The sequence below is a fragment of the Periplaneta americana genome, chromosome 12 (genome assembly GCF_040183065.1).
Source record: "Periplaneta americana isolate PAMFEO1 chromosome 12, P.americana_PAMFEO1_priV1, whole genome shotgun sequence".
In the NCBI taxonomy this organism is placed as follows: domain Eukaryota; kingdom Metazoa; phylum Arthropoda; class Insecta; order Blattodea; family Blattidae; genus Periplaneta; species Periplaneta americana.
In genome coordinates, this window is record NC_091128.1 from 133075028 (window position 1) to 133102952 (window position 27925).

At 33.9% G+C, this 27925-nt stretch overlaps 1 protein-coding gene across 4 annotated transcripts in view; it reads right to left on the reverse strand.

Annotated features, from left to right (window-relative positions):
• LOC138710896 (adenylate cyclase type 3-like) overlaps positions 1-27925 on the reverse strand; it is a 780256-nt gene that overhangs the window by 325127 nt on the left and 427204 nt on the right. For all 4 annotated transcript variants that reach the window (XM_069842085.1, XM_069842087.1, XM_069842086.1 and 1 more), the window contains exon 4: positions 10534-10645. In XM_069842085.1, coding sequence (XP_069698186.1) covers positions 10534-10645 — 112 coding nt within the window. The remainder of the gene's footprint in view (positions 1-10533; positions 10646-27925) is intronic.

Here is a 27925-nt window from a genome sequence, read left to right on the forward strand (position 1 = left end):
TGCTAGGGAGGTTATAAAACAAATTAGGGAGGTGATAAAATTGTAGGGTAAGCAGCCATGATTGGTTGAAAGACGTCGCTCCGTACCGTTTTATTGGTCAGTATGACGTAGTAAAAGTGTAATAGTCTGTATAAAATTAACATTTTTTCAGTTTCTATCCGTCAAAATTATTTACAACTTTCAGGAAACATTCATTATACTGCGTGTTCAGTTCCAAGTGTGTCATGGTTCGCTGCATGCCGTCATGTGGCTAGCCGATGAGCCTAGAGAATTCAATCTCTCTACACTTCCGCAGAGGTGTATTACCTATGTGCCAGAGAAGTTGCCTGGCAAGTACGGCGTTCATTCTGAAGAGTACTTACCGATTCGTATGGTAACGCCGGTAATGACAGGGATGTGAATTGTTTGGAAACACGTACTGTGGTGAGTTTTTTTCTTTATGGGGAGAGGGTTAAGACGATTACTTACGTATTTGTTGAGATTAACTTCGACGGTCAACATGGACACGGTGCATTTGATTTGTGTTGTGGAATGTTGCCGTTACCGATGATAACAAATACCCTGCGTACGATTTGTCCGCGCAAAATACAGTTGGAAAGAGGTTATGGTAGCACACAGACCGTACAGGCCGCCATCTGTTGCTACGACGTTCAACTTATACCGTACACGTTCTCAAGTTCAGATTGAACGCCTTAAATAATAGGCAACGTCTCTGACATAAAAACTGAAACTCACTTCAAATCTCTAACTCATAACAGTGACGTCGTGACACACTTTGAAATGAACATCCAGTAGTTTAGTGCAAGACTTAACCCTGAGTTTTATGAAATTTAAAATTTACAGATTAGTTAACCCTAAAAATGTAGCAAAAATAGTAATCAAATTTGCATTATATGAAAAAAAAAATCACAACTAGGAGATTAAATTGCATTTTTCAAAACCCACATGCTACATTAACGCTAAAATTTCCAGGGATAAGCTCCAAAAGTTCCATTACCCTACTCCTAATAGTAACTGTTAATTTAGCATAGCTTGAGATAGAAGAGTTCGGGTTCCCGTAGGGTGTGCTACACATATAATAAACCAGGTGAGACAATATGTATAGTGATTTATAATTTCTGTATATTCAGAATAGCATTACAGCTACCTTCAAGACACAGGAGGATAACTCTGTACAGCCTATCTGTGTGTGTGTCTCATTTGGGATTACACTTTACTTTTCGCATATCCCACACGAAGAAGTTTTAATTGGGTTGTACCTCGGGATCCTGGTGCTATGTAACTATCCCCGCCGGACTAATCCGTCATCACCGAAGTCTGACTAATGCTAGACTACCAATTTCCAGTGTTCAACAGCACGCTGACTCCTTCGTTCAGGATAAGAGAAGACGCATCTCTTACTCACGTACGGTGTGATAGTAATGTGGAGTCACTGCAAGTTGGGTATACTTACTTTGCCATCATTATATGTTTTGAGCTGCCATCTTTATATGAGAAAAAAAAATTTAATTCAACAGCAAATTGTTACCTTCATGGTTATTCCACCCGTAATAGAAATAATATCTATCTTAATAAGAATAAATGTATTACTCAAAACAGTTTTGATACGGTTGCAATAAGACTTTATAACAGATTACCTTCTTATATAAAGGAATCTTCTTTTCAGTTATTTAAAAGGTCGCTCAAGACTAAATTGAAGGCTAATCCTCTTTATGGACTTCATGAATATTTTAACATTAATTGGTAGTATATTTTGTTATTGATGTTGCTATACATTTTTTAAATGTCTCCAGCATTAAATATCCATCCGTCCGTCCATCCGTCCATCCGTCCGTCCGTCCGTCCATCCATCCATCCATCCATCCATCCATCCATCCATCCATCCATCCATCCATCCATCCATCCATCCATCCATCCATCCATCCATCCATCCATCCATCCATCCATCCATCCATCCATCCATCCATCCATCCATCCATCCATCCATCCATCCATCCATCTATCTATCTATCTATCTATCTATCTATCTATCTATCTATCTATCTATCTATCTATCTATCTATCTATCTATTTATCTATCTATCTATCTATCTATTATCATATTAATCATATTCCAAAAGATTATAGTTATAAAATATAGAGTGTAGAATATTTTATTTTTGCTGGCAGAGTTAAGGCCATGAGGCCTTCTGTTCCACTCAAACAGCCTCAGTAGTGACATATAGGCCTACATAATTAAATTATGAATATTTATAATAACTTATTTATTTATTTACTTATTTATTTATTCGTTTATTTATTTACTTACTTATTTATTAAGCTTTCTTTATGAAAAAGTTGCCAAGTTTGACAAACCGTATTATATATGAAGGGTTCAGAACCATAGTGGGCCAAGCGCCATTTACTAAAACGGTAAAAAACAAGAGTTAAAATTAAGTTAACACCATAATTCAATAGAAACATATAGCAAGTAATATAAAGTATACACATCAAAACCAAATGATATGTCAATCTTCTTTAAATTATGGTATTCTCTTAACTTTAACCCTTGCTTTCTCCGTTTTTAATAAATGGCGCTTGGCCCACTATAGCTCTGAACCTTTCACATAATTTGGAAAACACATCTAAAAGGTAAAATGATTTACATTTGAAACGGTTAGGAAATCGAATATATAAAACATCACAAAAACTTACACCTAAGTAGCGTACATGCTCATTTGAAATTAAGAAGGAATAATAGTATCATCAGAAAAGATTGAATGATTTGAATGTCATATAGAGCGAGAAAAATAATAGCTACGAATTAATTGACATTGATATTTAAACCAATCAATAGCCATCGGTTAAGATAACTTGAATAACTTGAGTTAAATTTGAACTACCAGTATATGTTTATTTGACTTGAGGTAAAGTTTTTAAGAAAATGTAGTAACATAATATATGATTTAATATGATTCAATTCTATTTACAGGGTGATTCACAAGGATTTATCGTCACTTACGGAGCTTATTTCCGACGGCATTCTGAGCAAAAAATTTCGTATAAACATTTTTCCTAATCTCAATATTTTCAGAATTACACTAATTTGAAGTTTTTTGTAAAATAACATTATGCTTGGGTTTTAAGGGTAAAAGAATATTACAGATAAATAATGAACTATTCAGGAGTATCATTTCTTTAATTACCTAGTCCCCTGAAGCTAAAAATGTGTTGTGAATTCCATAGTTGCTTCGTACAGAATTTTTTTCCCGATTTTTAACTACAAAATTACATTTTCTTACGCATTTATCACACAAATTGTTACAAATGACGTCACTCTTGTAAATTATTCAAGACTGTACATTAGGATGCAGAATTAAACTGTAAAGAATAAAGTTCCTAAAGTCGTATGATTTCTAACAATTTTTGTGATAAGTGCGTACGAATGATGTAATTTTTAGTTAAAAATTGAAAAGTAAAATCTGTACAAAGCAATTAACAACACAACAGGAGTTACCTTGCGGGACCGCATTAGGAGCGAAGACATAAGAAATCAGTGGGAAGCTGAGGAGATGACCGCAGACGTCCAACATTATCAACGTAAATGGAGAAACCACCTTCTTAGGATGCCTGAAAATCGTTTACCAAAGAGACTTTTGTATTGCCATCCACGAGGATGAAGAGATTTAGGCAGACCTCACCGACGTTGGACGGACCAATTCCATTTGTAGTTCACAGACGGGAAACAACCCAAAACTGTGTATTGGCAGAAGAAGAAGAAGAAGAAGAAGAAGAAGAAGAAGAAGAAGACTAAAAAGAAAGGTATTTTACTAAAAACTTCAAATTAATGTAACTTTGAAAATATTAGATTCAATGCCCATAAAACTTATAAAATATTTTCCTTTTGAAAATAAAACATTAGAATATTTAAATTTAGAACCTTATCTATGTCTTACACTAATAATAAACAAACACTTCTGAAAAAGACTTTTCCATTGGAATTCCCAGTTTTTCCTGGAATGGTTGTGCAGTAAACTTGTGAGCTGTACAATACTCTGAACAATTTCTACGAATTACCGTCATTTAGAGTGTGTTAATTGTACCGTAAAAATCCTGCGTAATACAAAAAGTAAACACTTCCGCAATTAGCTCCAAAAATTAGTCTGTCTCTAATGACTGGAAAAAGTTTTATTTTGTTTGATGATTGTAATTGATACAATTGGCGATTGCCAATTCAATGCTCGTCGTTGTAGTGACTCAGAATCCTCACAGAGCAAATGTCTACATATTCCGACATGACCATTGCAGGACACACTATCATGGCCCTGTTAGACACGTTACACATTTTCAACAAAACGTTTGGGAATTGATCCTCGGAAACATCTATCAAATGTTTAGTGACAAAATTTACTGAAGGACCAGTTGCTTCGCTCATTTCAAGTGCGTCAGTTTCATAAGTATTCTCTTTAAAGCAGTGGTCGTCAGCACTCGCTGAAATGGGTAACGGGTAAGCAGTGTATCTGAATATGTACCGCGGGTAAGACACGATAGCCCGAGGGTGCACTGTGCTGATGACCGCTGCTTTAGAGCATTGTCTCATACACATATACAATACTAATAGGATTATAAAAATATCAACTTATGTAAGATGGGTCAATTATTTTTCTACAGCGTTGAATTGCTTAATTGAAAACGGCAAAAACTGGTCGAAATGAGTTTCCGGTGTATTCAAGGTCGACCATCCCGATCAATACTATTATAGCTAATGCTCGTATGCTACGTACTGTACAGAGGTGAAGCTTGTTTGACAAGTCTATTGCTCTATTCGAGGTTCATTCTGTAATATTTTGTGATATAATGTTGAACAAAGAAGATTAATTTACGATAATGTTAAAAAATATATAATAAGTCCTGCAAGAGGAAGTGTTCGACGACAGAATAATTGTCAAGGTATTATATCCCTGAACTAAATCCCTGTGAATTGTATTTTTTGCCTCTCACAAACAAAAAATATATGGCAACAATCCATGAAAGCCTAATGTGGAGAATATAAAAAAAAACTAGTCAAACGGTTTTTTCAATACTGAAAAATGCAATTCACGCAATGTTTTCAGCAGAATTAACGCATGTTCAAGATCAGAGAGTGAACATTTCGATCATGTGAGTTAATGGTGAATATAATTTGATTATTTCTGATAAGTAATTAAAGAAAATTGGTCAGTAAAGTAACAACTTGAAAGATAACCTTCTTACTAATTTCTTCCAATTATACCGACGTTAACGGTCAGTGACTACATGATAATTTCGTTTTTTTTTTTTAGACATTCATCCTGATAACGCTGAATATTCACAATATATTATTATCATTATAATTTCTTCCTATTATCTAACATTATTTGAAATATATTAACATTCTATGTATATTATTTTAATTTTTCTAAACAATTTGTATTTTATTGTTTAATTAATAATTCATAGTATTTTACTGTTTAATTCGTATGTAACTCTAGCATACACGAATCTTCCACGGAGCTCAATTTGTTGTATTCTTTGTAACTTGTAAGTTCATTCATAACATGTAGGCTATGTATACTTTTTGCTGGTTGAGTGGAGGACAAGACCTTACGGCCTTAACTCTGCCAGTTAAAATAAATCATTATGATTATGATGATGATGATGATGATGATGATGATGATGATTATTATTATTATTATTATTATTATTATTATTATTATTATTATTATTATTATTATTAAAGTGAATTCTTAAAACAATAAAGATGGTTTGTTCATAATTTCCTTTTCAAATCTTGATGTCGTCTTTAATTAACATAGGAGTGTTTTCGAAGTAGTTATTCATCGTAATTGGCAGCAGAAATCACAAATCATTCCCATAACACTTCTTACAATATTAGAAAAAAATAACGCTCTTGATAATGAATGAAATAAAATAATACAATTATATATTTTCAACACTTCTACAGTTTATACAACAACGTACATTTTTCTTTAAAATAGGTAGGTTAAGTAAAATTGCTGCACGTTATATAATCAAACACTTCAATACTTATGTATTAAGGCTGGTTCGCAATAAACCGGGAACGAGAACTAGAATGAAAACGAGAAGCAGACGACGTGAATATGAAAATTTTTTATTCACAATAAACCGAGAACTTAGAAGACTATGCATATCGATACGTATGTCAATAACGATATGTGAAGTCGATATTACGTATTCTGATGTTATTTGTGTGTAATTTACCAATGGCGTTCTCTCATGAGTACAAGGCAGCCAACATAAATACAGGTTAACCAATTTCGAAATTTCAACTGAAACATTTCATTAGGTACGGTACTATAAATATGCCCATGCATCTTTATTATCACAACCTATTTTAAGTCTACCATAACGTAAAATAATTAGAGAAGAAACATTTGTAATAGAACAAAAATGAACACAACAGTAGTTATTGAATTGAAGCATGAATATGTAGTGTGTAATACAACCAATACAGTAATAAAATGATTCGCTTCCGATCGTGTTCAAAGATACAGCTATTGAAAGCCACGTATTCTCCTTCATTTTCTCATCTTTATACGAGGCGCGCCGCTTATCGTAAACGTGAGGATTTTCCTCAACACTCAATATTAGAATCTCATCAAATAAAATTTGCTCCATGATGCACAGCACAGAACAAAATAATGCATAGGTTATGTCACGGTCTTCTTGCTACAAAATATATAGGACGACAAAATAGCTTTTTGATGGCAATAGAATGAATCTAGTGGGCTGTGATCGGAAACGTGAACGCCAAAGTTGAAACTTGGCCAACTCTCCGTTCCCGATCCCGGGCTCCGGCAAGCTTTTCGTTCATTGTGAATGCTCACATTTAAATGTACACATTTTAACAATTTTACCGTTTTCGTTTTCGTTCCGATTCTCGTTTCCGGTTTATTGTGAACCAGCCTTTACTCGACCATTCCGTTTGTGGGACGGCAGTTGCTCGTACGAGTACTAATACTAATAAACTTTGAGAAAGATTTTAATTAAGTTGGTAGAATTTGTAATAATTGTTAAATACTCGAAAAGTCATATGAAATTGAAAATTTATTTTCATTGTATATGGCCCATAGAAGGGCATATAGGGCATATACTGTAATGTAAACCAAAAATTGGAATGTGAAATGAAGATAGACTTCAAGTTCAAGGTTAAGATGATTTGCGAATCTATAGAGTGAAATTATTAAGTAATAGTGTGTGTGTGTGCGTGTGTGTATGTCTAATGTCTACCCACTTCACTTTGCGTCATTCGAGTTCCACATACTGCTGACAGATGGCAAGACTGTGACCCATTTTCAAATTGCACACCACTTCGGCGGGCCACGTTATGCATGATGTGTATCTGTGAAGAGTTATGTCGTGTACTAGGGTATGCTAAGTGTTCGTGTAAGTGTAGTGTAGGGAATGGGTGAGGATGATGATGAAGGTGAGGAAGGGAGAAGGGGAAACCCGGTGCCGGCACGTAGCCTACTCCTGTCGAATAGCACCAAGGGGGCCGCCACACTTAACGTCCTCATCCGACGGTCGAATCACTATCAACAGTGACATATGCCTTCCCTTCATATGCACTGAAGAGAGATTTGGGTTTTAACCCAGGCATATTGGTGCAAAATTTAGTGATTAGAAGTTGTGCACCGGCATCTCTCCTAGTTCCGAGGAAGAAGTAGTAGTAGTAGAAGAGGAAGACAAAAGAGTAATGGTATTGATGAATTATTGCTCTTGAAGTCTAGCTGAATTTGTTTAAATAATTTTACTGATATGTTTATTAAATTTTTAGAATTAATAATGTAGACTATACATTCATAATACGAAACAGAAAATAAGTTTTCCCTACAATATTAATATTTTAGAAAAATTCTACAAAAATTCTGTTTTCGAATAGAAATTAAATTTATGTAACAACTCAACAGTCACCTTACTCTAGTAAATATACATGGAATCCTAAAACGGAAACCCTGTAACTGTCGCCGCTACATTAATAATATACATAATGTTTTACGTACATTTTAACATGCTTACAAGCCACATAACTGTGAGAGTATGGTACTAACGCAAAGTTAGCTGCATAAAACATATTAATTTTTACTAACTTGTTCTACGAAAGTAAATACAGGTAACATAAAGAGTAGCTTACTGTAACAATAACTGCATTTTTAACACGTCAGTCCCCTGGCAAAATTGCGTCATAACACACGAGAGTATTAATATTAATGGCGTCATTTTCTGCTTCACTTCGCGCTAGAGCGAATATTCGTGCTATAACAGCGAGTTTCTCCTTTATATCTGGGAATGCTCATAAAAACCAACGACACTATTGGATATGAAATAGATCTTAACTGTGAGAAATGACACATTTTTCATTAGTTGATTATTAACAATCCTGTACCCTATTTAACGTCCCATATTAAGTACAGAATCTTTCAAAGACATGGAGCTGATGATACCACAATAATGTATTAATTATGGAATGAGGTATAAAATAAAAATAGAATTACCTATACACAGTAAATCTCCTCAAAACAAATAAAACACTATCCGTCTGGAATTAAGTGCCAGTCCCTTTCGTGAATGCATAATCTACCCATTCCTAAGGGCAATATTGAAGTAATTTGCAGTCAAGAGTGAGCACTAGATAAAAGAACCTCTATCATAGTTCCCTTTTGAAAATCACAAAAAATATTTTGAGGACCAATTCCGTGTATAATTTCATATTTCCATTAATAATTCCATATTTTTGTATTTTTCTTTTAATTACACTAAAAGCATGCATTTTCCAAATAAACGGAGTCTATTCATCTCTTCTTTGGTCTATCCACATCTCTTGTAGCAATTAGAGATTTCTCATGTGCTTGTCGTACTATTCTCTTATAGTTCATTCTATTCGCATGTTTATCCCATTCAGTCTTCGTTCTTGACACAATCGTTCGTTGGTTATAAGATTTTTTATTCTTTTTCTAATATTTTACTACAGACGGATGCAATCTGATTTCCTCCATCCTCCTGAAGCCGGAGACATTTGAGCCGTTCAGAGCAAAAGTGGTATAAGTCAAAATTGGGTAATGAGTTTTAAAGTAAAAATTCTGTAAAATACAGCGCCAAGTAGCAATTAATATGTCCTTGCTATCCACTGAATACTAATAGTTTAAATAAATTGAATATTAATTGCTACATTGCGCTGTATTTTATAGAATGTTTACTTTAACCCTCATTACCCATCTTTGACGTACACCACTTCTGCTCTCAACGGCTCATTTGTTGTTTTATTTTAAAGTTCAATATAATTCTACACTTAAAAAAAAATTCACTGATATGAGGAAAAATGCTGAAAAAATTCTGCAGGTTACAGTTAACCCTTTACGGCATTCTTGGAAAGATATGGCACATACCGGTTTTATATTCATATAACCTATAATATAAACATATAATATTTCAAACTGCATACTGGGACAAATATGGCACACTGTCAAGAATTCGATTTGACCATATGTGACATCAGTTGAGAAAGAAAGAATTGCTTAAGTTATTTGAATATTAAACCGGTGTGTGCAAGACTGTCCCATGCGGTAAGGGGTTAAGGTAAATATCCAGGTATATTATACTATACTTCGGGTCTCTGCATATAGTTTTTTTTAGTTGGTTATTTAACGACACTGTATCAACTACGAGGTTATTTAGCGTCGATGAGAATGGTGACAGCGAGATGGTATTTGGCAAGATGAGGCCGAGGATTCGCCATAGATCACTTGGCATTCGTCTTAAAGTTGGAGAAAACCTCGGAAAAACCCAACCAGGTAATCAGCCCAAGCGGGAATCGAACCCGCGCCCGAGCGCAACTTCAGACCGGCAGGCAAGCGCCTTAACCGACTGAGCCATGCCGGTGGCTCTCTGCACATAAATCTTATATCATAATCATGTATGAAGTATGATATAGTACTCGTATATTAAACTCTCAGGACTCAGGAGGCTATATTCTTTCAGCAGTCTTCATTTCGGAAGTTTCCAATATTCGTTTAGTAATTTAGTTCTTCTGTCACGTCTGGTTTTAGAGTGCCGAAGTTAATATTGGTCCTGGAACATTATGTTTAGATGCCGGCAAATCTACACCAAATAATAGTCGTTATGTTATGAACTGCGTTTGTCAGTGGGCTCTGTATTGATTCCCATTGCGTATAATTTCTGTCCAGATAGTAACAATAATTTACTGCAAATAGGCTAAGTGCTGCTTGAGGGACAACACAACACTGTGCATTTTTCAGAAAAGGTATAGTTTGGACTTTCTCATTGCTGGTTAAATATAAAAACTTAACCTTTGAAAGTTAGCTTTTCCAACTCGTGATAAAAACATGGACCCTCTTCGTACTCACTGGAGTCATTATAAATGGCTAAATCTGCATGACTGACCTTCCAAATGTTCTGAGTTTCTGGATACTTCACCAGCTATGAAAAGTGTTAAAACTACGTCTCTTCTGAATGCGTAACATTTTCAATACTTACTTCTGATAATCTGTCAAATCTTGCAAAGAGCTCATTGAGTATTTTGACCAGTTCAGAAGCAGAGTATGTGGATGATATGGCGGTGAAACCAACAATATCTGCATACAGAATGCTGAAACAAAGAAATGTTTACAATTAAAATATTATAATACAAAATAATATTTAACAAAACAATATAGCCTAGATCTTCAATTCCTAATTATGTTCGGAGAGATAAGGTTTATGCGTCAAAGAACAGATAGCACTGAGTGGTGCCACAGACGAAATGAAGACATATTGAAGGAGCTTGGTATGATGTCTAAATTGAACTGTATTCATTTATATCGAAATAATTGGCTTCATCATGTGAACAGAATGTCCAGATACAGAATACCTAGCGCAATTTTGAAGTATCGACCAGATACAAGAAAATCATCAGGACGCCCCATAAGATGCAGGGAAAATTTCTTGTAGACAGTAACAGTTCTTACAGAACTGTAACACGAGAAGAAGATAATTATAATGATTATGATGACGATGATGACGACAATGTTACCTATGTTCGAAGTCTCCTTAAAACAACTCAGAGAGTGTAAGATTTCTTGAAGGTAATTGTGGTTTCATCTGAACGTATGAAAGATGGAAGTTATGTAACTGTGCAGATTGAAGGGGACAATAGACTACATTAAAATAAACAACAAACTATTTTCGTTGATAGTTTTCTGTCCAAGGGCATGTCTTTCGCTGCTAACCCAGCATTCTCCAATCTTTCCTATTTTCTGCCTCCCTCTTTGTCTCAGTATATGATCCATGTATCTTAATGTCGTCTATCATTTAATATAATAATTATTCTTCTGCCTCGAACTCTTCTCCCGTTCATAAAAAAATATAATGTATGGTTAATTAGAAAACTAGGCTGAAAGCGTAATTTGGCAACGCTCACAGTAGGTCAAAACGCAAATCTAGTTGGACAAAATAAATAACTTATACTTTATTTAACATATCTTTATAAAATTTAAACACTAGTTACAGGTAGCATATATTTTTTTATGTGCGAACTCTCATTATATCTGTGCAAGAGGAACCATCCCTTAATAGGAGTGGTTTTAGATAAAATTAATACCTTTTTTTTTTCCTACGAAACAGATTTTCATGATTTTCTACAGAAGTTATTTATTTTTTATTATTATTACTATTATTATTATTATTATTATTATTATTATTATTATTATTACTATTATTACTATTATTATTTTAAAAAGGATGGCATGGAAATATTTCTCGATTCAAAGTGAATTGCAAGTTCCGATACATGTGGTGACTGAAGAGGAACTGTAGAGATGTGCGTAAGGCAGCTTTGGGTGAGGAGTGAGGAGTTTCAGAAGAACTGAGGTTAGATGCCCTGAGGCATCAACCTTAGCCTTAGATCGTCAGAGCCCAGCATTGACAGTACACTTACTGTGTGTCTTAAATTTGTGGTTTTCTGTTAACGAAACAATAACGCGTATTATACAAATCTGGATTTTTGAGGTATAACTCCCTGTAAAGCTAACTTTGATAATGAATTATCGTTATTTTCAAATGAATTCTATTTTTCTGCTATGGAGTATTTCTCTAAAAATTTATGGAGTAAATACGAAAGAATCGCCTGTACTCAAACTACAGTGCAGTCAATTCCACAAAAAACCGATCCTCTAATTCCCAATCGGACAGAGGCGACTGTCAGCCGTGGCAGAATTACGGCCATGTCCGCATGGGTATTTGGATCCTCGGTGAGCCATGACACAATATCACGTCAGTTCTCAGTTGCACTTTCAAATTCAACTCGATTTTGTCTGCTCTTCGCGCATTGAATGGTACACGCCTAATGGCTTGCGGCCAATATCAGCGCATTTGCGCCAGCTGTGAAATGTATATTGCACAACCATTAAACTTCATAAGTATGATGATTTATTATGTATTTTGTTTTACGTTAGCTAGAACACTGAGATATCCATTTATATTTCACAGAGAATTCGAACGAAAATATATATATTTATATTCCTTCATTACTGTCAGTGTATGTTAACTTGAAAATAGCAAAGGAGCATAGTGATGACTAAGAAGTGATATCTTGTATCTCTAAATTTGCAAGTGAATCAAATTGTTTCAAAATAGTAATATACGTTACAAGAGCGGTATGTTGAAGTTTTCAATCTTATCCTCGACCATGAAAACGTCAACATACCGCTCTTGTAACGTATATTACTACTGTGCGAAGATCGTTTATTACATACCTGAAAGACGAATTTATAATAAGTTGCAATGAAATCTCCATGTTGCTTTCTGTTTAATGACGGCAACTTCGGAAAACCAAAATATCTTTCTTCAACATTGTTGCTATAAAATGTTTTCTGTGTTTACTATACTCCAGCAGGTCGTGATATACGTCTGTCTTTTTTCCCCCCCAGTCTATAAATGCGAACTTAAAACAAACGGTAAGGTTATGTAATGATTTATTTTTCATTTTAATATTTTAACAATATTATTTATATAACATATTGCAGTAATAACATCGGCATCTGGAATCTCATTGATTTTGTCACGGCTTCCTTAATGTTACTTGTATCAGGAATGCAATAAGTTTCGTGGAGTAGTAGACTTTACTTAATTTTTGAAAATATTTAAAAACAATAATTAACATTGCAATTTAGGTGAAATTGCAGTGGTAAGTTTCCAATTTATAATTATTACTATGTTAAACGTCTCTAAAAATAATATGTTAAAAGCCTAAAGCAGTAAAATGAATGTCGCGCTTAAGCGGTAAGAAGAGGGAAATTGTTGTGTGTGTTACGTTGGGAATACTGAATGTGATATTTCACACTTACCGCGTATTGGTTCTGTGCGGAAAAGAAGCAAATACGCACGATCTCGCACAAAATATTTTTTTCTTAAACTGCACAAAATATGTATAGGCCTATATGTTACAGCTTTTAAAGATGTTTCACTCGAGGACAAAAAATTAGTTAACTGTGTAATCTTTTGAACATAATAATAACTAGTTAAAATAAATTGCCAATTTTATAGTAAGAGGTATCACTTCTCAGTCATTGGTATGCAAGTTAAATTGAAATAGCGAATCTACTACAACTACAACTAAACATTTAACAATATTGAAATTTATATTAAGAGGACACTATAATGAAATAATGCTGAACAATTGAGGACCTGTTTTACAAAACTGAACATCTACAAAATTAAGATTTTCAGGAAAAAAATTTTTATGAATAATAACCAGTTCTGAGTTTTTGAAACGTGAAAAAAATATATTTAATAATAATAATAATAATAATAATAATAATAATAATAATAATAATATTATTATTATTATTATTATTATTATTATTATTATTATTATATAGATGTGTTACATATGATAAGAAAAATTAGTTTGATCTGATACATTGTAAGAAAAAAGAATAATGAAAACTAAGAGTTTTCTTCAAAACTTAACATCCACATATTTGAATTTTGAATTCATTTTAATAAAGCTGTGAAATAAGTCGAATTATAATGAAGAAATAATATAATTTTAGTTTTGTTTCCGTCTTGACTTATTTTAATGTTAACCCAGAAGTATGTTGGTAACACATTTTAATATTTTACTTGTGAACGTTTTCGCCCATTTTGGGCATCTTTAGATATCTGTACATAATTGCATAATACATATTGAAATTCTGCAAACAATTACTGGAAGTTTATAAATACACTAGAAACACGGACCACTTCCCTTCCCCCACTCTTTCTCTTCTACTATCACAAAGAACTTGCTAATTTCTTAGATACAAACCCTGAATTATGATAATAGGGGAATATAAATATATTGTAAGTTCACAGGGCTAACGGCTTCGAAGCTGGGTACCTGGTTCTAATGAAGTGCACTGGTAGCAAACTAAAACATGGAGGCATGAGATAGTTACTCTGCTTGCCATTAAAAATTCACTTCACTAAATCCCCAAGGTAAAAAAAAAAATAAAAAAAAATCTAAAAAGGTGCACTAAAAATACAGCAACAAATGGTAGTTGTGTAATAAATATGCATATTCAATGTCATATTATAATCATTCATGACAGCTAGAGATCGCGAACGATTATTAGATCGGTAAACTGTATAAAGACTCAAAGGTGAATACTTGTTTAACAATAAGACTCTTAGGTTAAATGTGCATATTTTAACAGAAAGTCACATGAAAATATTACATATCAAAATTCAAAATCATCAAAAAATCAAAAAGGTTAGAAAGGTGTAAGGGGTCCTAGTTGACTGTTGTACTGAAGTTGGTGTAAATAGAAAGGATGTGGATTGAAAGCGAAAGGTTTGGAATTACAAAATGAATGTTAAATGTAGTTTATATAAATTTAAGTGACGCTGCGATATTCCATACAAAGTGCTTACAACATAAGAAAAGATTGAAATTTGTGTAGATGTTAAGTTTTGTAAAATCATTCTCCCAGTAGATGTTGAGTTTTGACAAACTTCTCTATTATATATTATTTTAATGTACCGAAGTACATATGATATTTCCATGCAGATATTCTGCGTCATGATACGATGAAAGAGTAATGGAACGGAGAAAAATTCTCTCCGGCGCCGGGATTTGAACCCGGGTTTTCAGCTCTACGTGCTGATGCTTTATCCACTAAGCCACACCGGATACCCACCCCGGCGTCGGACAGAATCGTCTCAGATTAAGTTCCAACTCTTGGGTTCCCTCTAGTGGCCGCCCTCTGCACTACGTCATAGATGTCTATGAACGTAGGACTGAAGTCCACACATGTCCTGAGGTGCACTCGTTATGAGTGACTAGTTAGCCGGGATCCGACGGAATAAGTGCCGTCTTAAATCACGAAGTGATTTACGCATATCATATTATATATTATTTTAATGTACCGAAGTACATACTGTATGATATTTCCATGCAGATATTCTGCGTCATCATACGATGAAAGAGTAATGGAACGGAGAAAAATTCTCTCCGGCGCCGAGTGCACCTCAGCACATGTGTGGACTTCAGTCCTACGTTCATAGACATCTATGACGTAGTGCAGAGGGCGGCCACTAGAGGGAACCCAAGAGTTGGAACTTAATCTGAGACGATTCTGTCCAACGCCGGGGTGGGTATCCGGTGTGGCTTAGTGGATAAAGCATCAGCACGTAGAGTTGAAAACCCGGGTTCAAATCCCGGCGCCGGAGAGAATTTTTCTCCGTTCCATTACTCTTTCATCGTAAACTTCTCTATGTTTGTAATGAAACTGAACTAATAGATGTTAAGTTTGGCTTAATTTTGATAATGCGATTCGATACCTCTTACTTCAGAATATACGATGTCATATATAACTCTTTATTAAAAATTTTGTAGATGTTGAGTTTTGTAAAACCGGTGTTCAATTAAGAAATCCACTTCTTTTGTTTTCATGATCGTAATTATACACGAATGTTTAATTCATATTCCTCCCACTTCCCCATCTTTCATTGTCATTCACTTCGGGACTCGCTAACTTGTATAATTTGCTATTCACGTCTTGCTTTTAAGATAAGGTCAGATCAATAAGGTGCATGAATGCCACTACGGAACACAGGTATAATATTTTTAATAATAATTTTTTTAAATTATATTTATGTTATAATTTTTTTCACTAAATATACTTTATATTAATTTTTATGTCTTCTGTTATTACTTATATTTAATATTTTGTTTTTTATAGGCTCAGGTATAATTTCTTACAACATTTTATATTTACTGAAACAAACATCCTAAAAAGCGCATATTTGTTTCGGTTCTATATGTTCTCTATTTGCCGCTAGGAGAAGCAAATGCCTTGCAAAAATATCAGTTCCGAAATGTTTGTTTATGAAGACTGTCGGAAAGATGTTAGATCTCGTTCAAAGACTGCATATACAGGAACATAATTTTATTTTTACTTGCATTTTTATTGTACCTGCATTTCTGAATGTACTTCACTCTCACGCCTTCACTAATGTCCTTGCTCCCGTCAGACACACAAACTTACGGCCGCTGTTGCATTCGAAGTCTTCAAGCAGTGAAGTAAACACTGCAGTGTGTAGTGTGTTTCATAAATATGATTGCGTTTTCTATAGAAGAAAGAACCTATATTAATAATATCGTACCTAAAAATTATATTCAAGAAACGATAAATTCAATTTCAGAGAATATGCTTCAAATTGTTTTTAATAATATGCGTACTGAATTGAAGCCTGCATTGTAATGAACGGCAATCATTTTCAGCAACTTATTTAAAAATTCAGATTAGCTTTTTTTGAATTGAGGTGGCTAGAAACAAAGGAATGCTAGTGACATTTGTAATAACATGAGTTAAGTGCATCCAGTGTAAGCTAAAGTATCTAAAATTTTAGTGGCAAAGGGATATTTTAATCGCATCACACATTAAAATTTAAATAAAAATTTCACCGATTTTACGAAAGCTTAAATATTTAAACCCCATTTTCTCAAAGTAACTTAAGTGCACTTACAGCCCTTTACTTATGACCCCCTCAATTTAAATGCACTCTCTATATTGTATGTTAACATCAATAATTAATATGCTAAATAAAGTAGACATTACATAACGAACATAGCCGCCTGAAAAGTTGAGTTTTTGAAAAAAAAATGTTACCACTCTACTGTATTTTGATAAATTCCGTAAAAGTGATGATCAAACTGAAAATCGTAATATCGTATTTCCCTAGAACATAAATGGATACACTACTTTTCTCTCCTCCTATACCTAGTAAAATGATTTGTTTACATATTGCACTAGTAACATGGAACTCCTGTTATGGAAGGGGGCAACAGTGTTTCCGAGTATAGCCAGGTTAATGTTAAAAATGTTGGTAAAAATAAAGTGATGTCCCTGTAGTTTATATGTATGTTTTGTAAGTGACAACCGCCTATAAATTCAGAGGATTAAATTTCTCTTCTAGACTTCCAAATTCTCTTATATCTCTTCAGATTGGATCGTCAAAAATTTGAGTGAGACAAGTACCCGACGGAGACTTTGACTCCACACAAACACAAGAGATGGCATATTTTTTCGAAAAGGATGTAATAATGAAAGGGAAACTATGGAATCCATTATTGTAAAGACGAGGGATAAAGGGGAGAATCCCGAGAAAAACTCTCGAAACGTCAAAATTTGAAGTTGGTTCCGCAGTTGTCATAAGTTAGCGCTGTGCCGCCTGAGCTAAAGCTGACGCCAGCGTTTTTGGCGTGTGTCCTAGATATATAGTGCCCAGTTTGTGAGCACGTTGCTAATGCAGCTGAGAATGGTACCACTTCCTATACACGTCACATCAGACATTTACCAAACACAGTTGTCAGACTGACTGTGGCAAATGTAAAACACTCACACTTAACGTTCCCATTACTTATTTCACGCGCCAAAAACGGTGACGCGGACTGTACAAAGGGGGCTTTGGGCCATAGTGAAAGATATGAAATTACTTAAAAGACAGAAACAAAATTTATCCCGAAAGTTTGCAACCTGTACAACGAAAAAACATACAATCCCCAGATTAGTAATATATCTTAAAATACGTGCTGCGTGTGCCAATATAACGCTGTGACTACTCCTTCTCATGGTTGAAGATATTTATAGAGAGAGTAGTAGCACCAGTCTCCACTTTCTGCAATCCCTAATGACACATAGATGGGCATTGTCTCGACGTTAACTGGTTTTATGAGCCCGAGAATCTGAGCTTTAATGCCCATCTCCAGACGATAGCACCACAATGTACGGCACACTCTCTACACTATTTACATTCCCGTTATAACGGGTAGGTGAACCGCATCCATGTTTCACACAGAAAGGCAAGAGAATATTACAAGTTGAAGAAGGTCTACAGTTCGGGGCTGAAAAAATTTGAATTCATCATTACTGTATTGTTGGTCGGCTAGTTGTCCATCCTTGCTATTGCGTTCATAAACCCGATCAAGAGCCTCAAAAATGTTTAATGGCTTTCCTTGAAAGGGAATTAAAACGGGAGGTCCAGGTCGTAAGACTATGGTAAGTAAAATAAGCATAAAGTTAAAAAATGTCGTAACGTAAAGATATACAGTAGATTAGTTGAAATGATCTCAGAAGATGCATAATTATAAACTTTTCTCGCAACTTGTTGATTTGCTGATATGCATTTCATTTACGGAAGAGCAAAATGTGGTGGTAGGAAATTTTCAAGATTTAATCAGTCAAAATATAATTTACGACGCCAACTAGCTTATACCATGTTTATGAGAAATCTCCATCGTTTGCAGGAAGAGGCCGACTGCAACAAAACTTCAAAAGGATGGCCTTGAGTTCGATTCTACTGTAGCTGGTTGCACTGACTAACATATCTAGGCTTGTAACTACTAAACGGAATGTTTCCGGACATAGGTTCCTGCATGAAAGTTGTTCATAATTGTCTCCTCTACCACCCCTAAGAGTTTGTAACATAGCCACTGAATCATCCTGTATTTCCTATCGAAGTAAGCTAAGAAATACTCGTAATAATTATACCACCAATAAATTGAGTCCTCGGCATCACTTCATTTCATCCCTTTGATCTGATTACCTGGTTGGGTAATCTTTTGGCGAATCCTCGAACCTCACCTCATCTCACTACATCTCGCCAAAATATTGTAAAAAATTGCAGAAAATTGTAAAAAAATTGTAGAAAATTACTAAATTGTAAAACTGTAAAAATTGTAAAATATTGTAAAAATTTGTACAAATTGTAATTGTAAAATTGTAACTGTAAAATTGTAAAATTTTGACTTGTTCCGCATCTTAAAGTTTCATTGCTCATGTAAGATCTATGGAATATAATGAATTAATTAATTAATGCTTAAAAATAAATTGAAGCCTGTGTTTCACAAATCAATATGATTTCAACAATGAATAAGTTTGATTTGCCTATGTTTCTTTGTATCGAGTCTGATGTGCTTCGTCAGATCGACTTTGATGATATCAACTGTGAAGAAAGTGCGAAGAAAATCTTTACAATTCACGAACAGCCTATGTTATTTTGATCCCAGTAATTTGTTTTCTGAATTTATAACATTTCATTTTAAGGGGAGGGGGTGGTATTTTTTGGTGAAAAATGAGTAAATTTTCAAAAAAAAAAATTCTTTAAAACACTCTCTGATATGTGTGGAATGCATAGCATAACATTTTGTGGGTGTTTGTGCCCTTATCGGATGTTGAGTCGCCATTTTTAAACTTCCTGCGTTGTGGTTTTTTAAATCACTCGCGTACTTTTATTGTTGTTTCTGGTAAATTAAATTAAAAAAAATGTTTTCTTTAAAATATCCTTTGATGTGTGTGAAATGCATTGCATAACATTTTGTGGGTATTTGTGTCCTTATCTGATGTTGAGAAGTCATTTTTAAACTTCCTGCGCTATGGATTTTTAAATCACACGCCCAATTTTATCGGTTTCCAGTAACTTCATTTTTTGCTACATTGCCAGACAAAAATGGATATAATTTCTGAACTATTAAAGATACATGCATGAAATTTAGAACATACATTCTTTAGACTATTAGGAAACTTTTCTCTGTAACAGAAGTTTGTTAATTGATTTCATTTTAAAAATACGTCCGTTTGTTTGCTAGAAAGGAAATCAGAAAAGTGTTATTAAATTGTAATTGTTTATTTTACAAACGTAGGGACTAATATCAAAATTCTGTTACAGACAGTTTGTAGAACATGCTTTTGCAAATACATTGCGAAAAACTGTTTGAATCTATCTTTAAAGACGGTTTAGATATATCGGTTTTAGTGCAATCCTGCATTGGGTATAATTTTTTTCAAATTTGGACCCCCAAATAATTTTTTTTTTAATTTTTATATTTCGTTGAGTTGCTACAGCTATGAGCTCTCTACATACAAAAAATTAATATTTTACACCAGATAGGAAAAAAGTTTTAAAAAATACCGTCCTCTCCCCTTAAACTAATTTAAACTAAACATGACCAGTATAATAACTGCTTATAACTTGTTTCTGGGAGTTGGGGGCGGCAAATTTTAGCACTGCCTAGGGGCGGCACTATACCTAAATCCATCCCTTGTATGTGGAATCTTATTGATAGTCAATTTTTATTCCCATGCGGTAAAGAGTCAGTAACAATGAAGAGTATTTTACGTATAGAAGAAGTGTATTTTTATACGTCGCTGATAACATTTTAATGAGCAGCAAACATGCAGACTGGTGCTGTACAGAAATAGCAGCATTTGCACGTCTGCATTAACGTGGATTGAAGTTGGAATGTACAATGAGTCGAGCAGCGGAATAGGCCAATTTAATGAATGAACGTGTATGTCGTGTTTGGGTGAGAGCAGTTCTACGAAATCGATTAAATTTGTTCAAACATTGCGGTAGTACGAAGTCAGAGCTTGAAATATCCCTTCCTTTAACGGCAAATGCATTCAAATCAGTACGAAACAGATAATTAGAGCCTACTATTATTGCTATGTGATTAATATAGGTTTATTACACGTCGAATAAGCACCGCGAATTTTGTTTCGGTTCATATTCTCTGAAAGGAGTATTTTATCAACGGTAACAGCATTCCATTGTGCTAAAGTGCAAGGAGAGATAGTGGACACAATAGTGTAGAACTGTAGAGTGTTCTTCTTCCATAGGCTGGGAGGTTCATTGTTAGAATTTGACGTTTATTTACAATACAACGGAAAGCTCGCTGTATAGCCGAACAGGATTTCAGTAAAATGTCATATCAAGCCACCGCCAGCCGGTTGTTAGATGTCAGCGTGGTATCTACCTGTCGACTGTAGCTACATGTCAACCGAAAGAGTAAAGCGCGGTTATCACGTCATTCTCAACAGTAATAAATGACACAGTTATTGCGAATAATTGGATTTGCAGTCAAAATGATCCAAATATGCACATAAATAAATATACAGTATTGCGATATTCCATTCTGATATATTGAAATTTTCATATTAAGCTTATTATGACGAAATGTCCTTCAATTTAATGCGCTATACAAAATTCCTCGATATAAGAAATCAAATAAAGGAAATATCATCGAAAGAATTTTCTTTCCTTCTCAGCAGAATGAAAAGAGTGTCTTTGCGGTTAAATGTCCCATCAGTTTTCCAATAAATATTCCAGATTAATTCAGATAACGGGTCCGATTTCTATCTCGAAGGCCCAAAAGAATCAAGGGCTGCAGTGAGGATTCAACTCCTACAACGGAGTTTTGTCAGTTGTAGGCCTATAGAAGGAAGTATTGCTGCAAGCTATTACTATATGTAGGCTAATTCCTTCAGAGTTATAACGTGATTTCTTTTGCTGTCGCTTGACGGCAGCATAGTGAAACTGATAAAAGTTGTTACCTTGAAAGTGCATTAGTTTGATCAATCTGTTATATGTGATTAGGGTCAGGGTACAACGTCAGCAACAAGGCAGTAGAAATGAAACATAATATAAAGAATATAGAAAGAAAGAGAAGAGCATAATAAAATATGAACAGTAAGTCAAAATAAGTGAGACATGTACGAGTATATTGTATAAATATGAGACAATAATAATAATAATAATAATAATAATAATAATAATAATATAGATAGTGAAGTACAGAACATGAAATGGACACAATTTTATTACGTACACACACCAAAGTAAAATTATAACGATAAATTCTAAACATCTTTAATTTAGATTTTAATAGTTTTCAAATTGGAGCAGATATATAAATATACACTATTAACTTTCTTTCACAAGAACAAGAAAACTTTCAATACATATTAGCATAATTATAGTACGAGAAGAAACATATTTCATTTTACGGAATCCAAAATTCAACGGCTGCTGGTATGAAACATGGCTTCAACTATTGCTTAAAACTATACAACAAATTAATTTCTCGGTACCCTGTTTTAGCTAACAAGCATGATTAAATTTAAACTGAAAATTAAAGAAATTATTAAGGGAACTTAACATAGGGTTAGATAATTAATTGGTAAATATTAGTCTTATATCATACTGGTGAATATTGGTTATAAATGTTTTCAATTTTGATTGTTCTTTATCATATAGGCTCTTGTTTTTGTAATCTGTGCTATTTTATTGCTTATATTAATTTATTTTGTCTTCTTCTTTCTGCTTATCTACAGAGCGGTGTCCGCCTTAGAATTTTATTAATTTATTCGTATAATGAAATTATAATATTAAAATAATATGCTGAGCTCTCTAAAATTATTACAACTATTGAGAAATCACTTAAGGTATCTTGATCATTAGTCGATTAGGTAGTAGCCTTATTAAAAGTATGTTAACAATTTTGAAGTCCTTAACTAAAAGTGCTATCGGTATCTAATGAGGTAAAAATAATAAATGAAGTCGATAATAACAGACAAACACTTTTATATTAATATTAGACGTAAGTCTCATAACTAAAATCATTCTTCAGAAACTTTCATAGCTAAACAAGTTAATAAAATACTTAAGTTTCTAGGCAATGTTAACATATTCCAAATGTAAGACCGTATTTCTCCGAAGTGAAGTTTCATCTGAGCTTTAAGAAAGTGGAGTGTTTTATGCGATGGTTTGCGTTATCAGCAAGTCGCTCAACTCGGCATGTTCCGCTCTGCATTAGAAACTGAGACGAGAACTTGCTTAAAGGTTCATTCTTAAGTGCATAAGGACTCAGCTGAAATAGATCATAAATAAATTAACTTCCAACTTTCTGGAATTCAGCGAAATAAACTGATTTAATTTCTCTAATAAAATTCCCTTACTACAACTCTCTAAACTTGGATCTTAAAGTTTTATTTACAGCATCGCAGAGTAATGGACGTGACGTTGAGATCGTACTAGAATATTGAACATAATACTGCACATTCAGTGTGATTTTCTCTATAGTTTTCATTTCTCGCTTTGCTTTACATCCATTTTATTATGAAGAACAAGTGTATTATATGTCAAAATTGGTGCATATTTTCTCACATCCGTAGCCTACAATACCATTAATACTCCCTTGCTGGAATCTAAAATTTCATTAAGTTCTATTGAAACAAATCTTTGAACAAAAAAAAGGCAATTTTGTGCAAGTATTATGGCTGGCTAAAACTGGAAAAGGCACTGAGCCAAATTCGTAAAGAAAATCATGTTGGTGTAAATTTTACTACGTACAGACCTTGGCACAAATTATAAGTTAATATACTCTATTATCCTTACTCTAAATTTATATTAAATTTGAGTTATTTATGTATGTATGTATGTATGTATGTATGTATGTATGTATGTATGTATGTATTGATTGATTGACTTATTTATTTATCTATCTGCCTGCCTGCCTGCCTGCCTGCCTCTCTATCTATCTATCTATCTATCTATCTATCTATCTATCTATCTATCTATCTATCTATCTATCTATCTATCTATCTATCTATCTATCTATCTATCTATCTATCTGTCTATCTGTCTATCTGTCTGTCTGTCTGTCTGTCTGTCTGTCTGTCTGTCTGTCTGTCTATCTATCTATCTATCTATCTATCTATCTATCTATCTATCTATCTATCTATCTATCTATCTATCTATCTATCTATCTATCTATCTATCTATCTATCTATCTATCTATCTATCTATCTATCTATCTATCTATCTACCTACCTACCTACCTATCTATCTATCTATTTATTTATTAGAGCTTCCTCAAATTAGAGGCTGCCATTAGACAAAGCCTAGAAAACAATACAAGAACAAATAGATGATGAAAGATAACAGAGTAAGAAAAAAAGTAAACAGTACACAAACAAACAATGGCAGTGTACGGAATAAAAAAAAGTTACAAGTAAAGACGCAATGAATGCTAATAAGAGAAAGAAAAATGATAATGGTGCGTCAGTTTTTTCAGTACACTGAATTAGAGTCCATATAGGTGGTTCCGTAAAAGTTTGACTGACTCTCTAATTATGAGGAGAGCCAGTTCATTCAGAAAGGATTTGGACTTACAGAATTGAGAAGAGAAGTTAGGTATCGTTCCTCTTGCTCCAAACATCAATCCCGTAACACTGACATCGTGAAGTTGGTATTTATCTTTATAATACTGGATGGTTGGAACGTAGATTGCTCGTTTCTCCTCATGTATGTCTTCAGGCTGTCCTTTATGTGTTTCAAACATGATGGTGGGGTCGAAGGAATCAGAACCATACTCTTAATTTTAAAATTATCGAGTAACCTCTTGAATATTTTGTCTATATTTATCTAAGAGCATTAACATTTCTACGTCCTTTTAATGATCTTACATATTCAGCCATTTCTATATAGTGTGCCAATTCCATTAAGTAAATTGTCAATGTAAATTTCCAGTATACTAAAGAATAGACGACGGTAGAAAATTTAGCGGACAAAGCACATTCTTAGCTATTGCAGTTTGAAAAATAAGATCATGGGTTCGTGTTTCGCCTAAGTTGTGAAAAGATGTTCATTGTTAATGTAAAGTTCTGTATTACCCTTACATCACACCTTTCCTACCGTGTACAGGCGGCATATCATATAAGTACTCGACAGTCTAAGTATTTATTTAAGGGGAGTCATCAAGATCCAAAATAAAAAAAAATTGGCATTTTATTTTTATTACAGTTTATAAAAGTATATTTCATTCTGCTTATTTTTGGTGTTCGGTTTTTTAAAATATTCGAATATTTACTATTTTAAATATATATTTAAAAATATTAGTGTATTTATGTGTTAGAGACAAAAACACTTTTCACAAAAAAAATTATTGTCTCGGGAACCAAACGTCTTGGAAGGTTGTGTTTGGCCAGTTTTGTAGTAAAATTAATGCTTCATAAAATCTGTGTTCCAAGATCTTGCCTATTCTGATTTACTAAAAAAAATGTTTGATAGGAAGAACTCAGAATACCAATGAATCATTCAATAACGTTGTTTGGTACCGTGTCCCAAAAAATATCAGTGTTTGTCATAAATGTGCTTTATGCGCAGAACAGCTGTACAAGAATAATTTTGAAAACGGCTTAAGAAAACTTCAAGTAGTCTACAACCTGTAACAAATTAATTACTTCAGTATATAATATACTGGAAAGAACATGTTCTCCGAATGAACAACAGCAGAATACCGAAAATGATGTTCAAATAATATGTTCCTTCTGGCCAAAGAAGTGTGTAGGATGATTGGTTGAGAGCAAAAAAGACTAATGAGGTCTAAAGGATCCCTGTACGCAAAGATTTACCTCTTGACAAGTGGACACAAACCAAAATCCACACACAAATTCCCTTGTGTATGGCCGAAAAGTATTAAAACTTTAGGCCTGGAGGTAAGTCTCGAGATTTCAGCGGCAGCTTGAATTTTTCCCACTGTAGCTCTCTCAAAATTAATCAAGAGAAAAGTAAACACAGAAACACACGATACTGTGCTTATATAGTCGATAATTCATCATTGTGTCCTTTTAAGCAAAATGACGAAAAGCTATTAAAGTAGGCCTACAGTGATTTGAGAAACTATTCCCACCCATTTCTATTAGAATTTAAATAAATGAAGAGTCCACTGCAAGAATGATGGATGTCGTTTGGAATACATTTTGCAGGAGAAGCAATTGAAAGTTTGAAATGCTTAGCGCTCAAAGCTTAACTGAGATTTTCCGATCATGACTATCAATGTTAATGGCACATAACTCTCTATGTACATTCTATATGTCTTAAGCTATGCATTGACAGTCTTGTTTCATTTTCGACAAGAAAGTGACATCCAGCATTCTTGCAGTGGACTCTTCAAATGTAAAAATAACTTCAGTACTAATTTTAAAGGCATGTTGGGTCCGATAAGTGTGGTAGCAAACAAATAAGTTAGTATAGGTTTTTTCAGTCAAATCATTTATCATAGGTACATATGTTGAACCTTTACGTTAATACATGAAGTGATATTTACAAGTTTAGACGAACGTTTTCACCATTAACTATGGCATCTTCAGGTCACAATAAAAGAATATCTACTATTGTAGCATGTTTTCATCATTTTGTGAACTGCACCTACAATGTATTTCAAGAATGTTATGCCTTCATCCTAATTTTTGTACACGTATCAGTTAGTATATTGATTTTTGCTCATTCCTTGTCTTCATGATGTTTACTTTATGCTACATGTAATTCTAATGGCATATGTTTGATTGCATACCAGACCTGTTTAAAAATATTTTATCTTTTTAACGATTGTGATTATCTGAATTTTAAGTGTTCATTATGTGTTTTTTAATATTCTTTTATTGTGACCTGAAGATGCCGTAGTTAATGGTGAAAACGTTCGTCTAAACTTGTAAATACCACTTCATGTATTAACATAAAGGTGCAACATATGTACCTATGATAAGTGATTTGACAGAAAAAACCTATCCTAATTGTTCAGTACTAATGCTTTTAAATTAGAAAAACAAAACTACAGATATGCTATTTAAGGATGGAGCTAAAGAGTGGTGATCAAATTAATGCAGAACCGTGAAAGAATATTATTTCTCGACTTATCGTATTTATTAAAGGAAAATATTAGATCTCAATGACTCTTATGACTTATTGGTGAACTATATGACTGGGAGGTAAATCTAAGCACATATAGACAGTTAATTTAAAAAAAATGCAGTAAATTTTCATATCTTAACGATAACATTTTCTACGTTCAAATAAAATTTCTTAAGAAACCGTTTAGCGCGAAATAAAATCTGTGAGCCATGCCACTAACGTGGTGAAGCGAGACAAACTTTCCAATAAGCAGCAGACGAACTGAAGGAATAGAACTGCCAGTGGGTCGACAGACGGCAAACATCACCGATGTAGGCAGCCACTTGGAGGAAGCATCTGCAAGATATTGCTCCTATATATCTCCGACAGCGAGCTGCTCGTCACGAAAATTGGCCACAGTAAATCGAGAGAACCGGGACGATAGGACTCTCAAACGTCGATATTCGTGATTCAAGAGTAACTGATGCCGGATGTATTTTATGACTCCGCAAGTATCCGTGGAGTTGGAGGGTATATGGACATCAAACACGAAAGATTCTGATCACTTTTATATTAACACACACAGGAAAACGGTGTCATAATGCAAGTAGTGAAATTTACAGCTGTTTTCAACTGCTTTGTAGTCTATATGAGTCATATATCTTCTTATTTAGTCAGAGCTTTAAAATTTACAGTTCTAGGGCACAATCAATACACTCGAGTTTGATTTGCAGTAAGAATGTAGCCTAAAGATTTATTTTCTACAGTTATGGAAATATTATTTTCTTTATCAGGCATTTTAATAGCTCGTTGGTATAGCTCGCGCAAGGAACGATTACCGAAAAGCAATGGTGGCGTTGCTACATGTTTTGACGTGTGTATGTAGGCACGCCAAGGG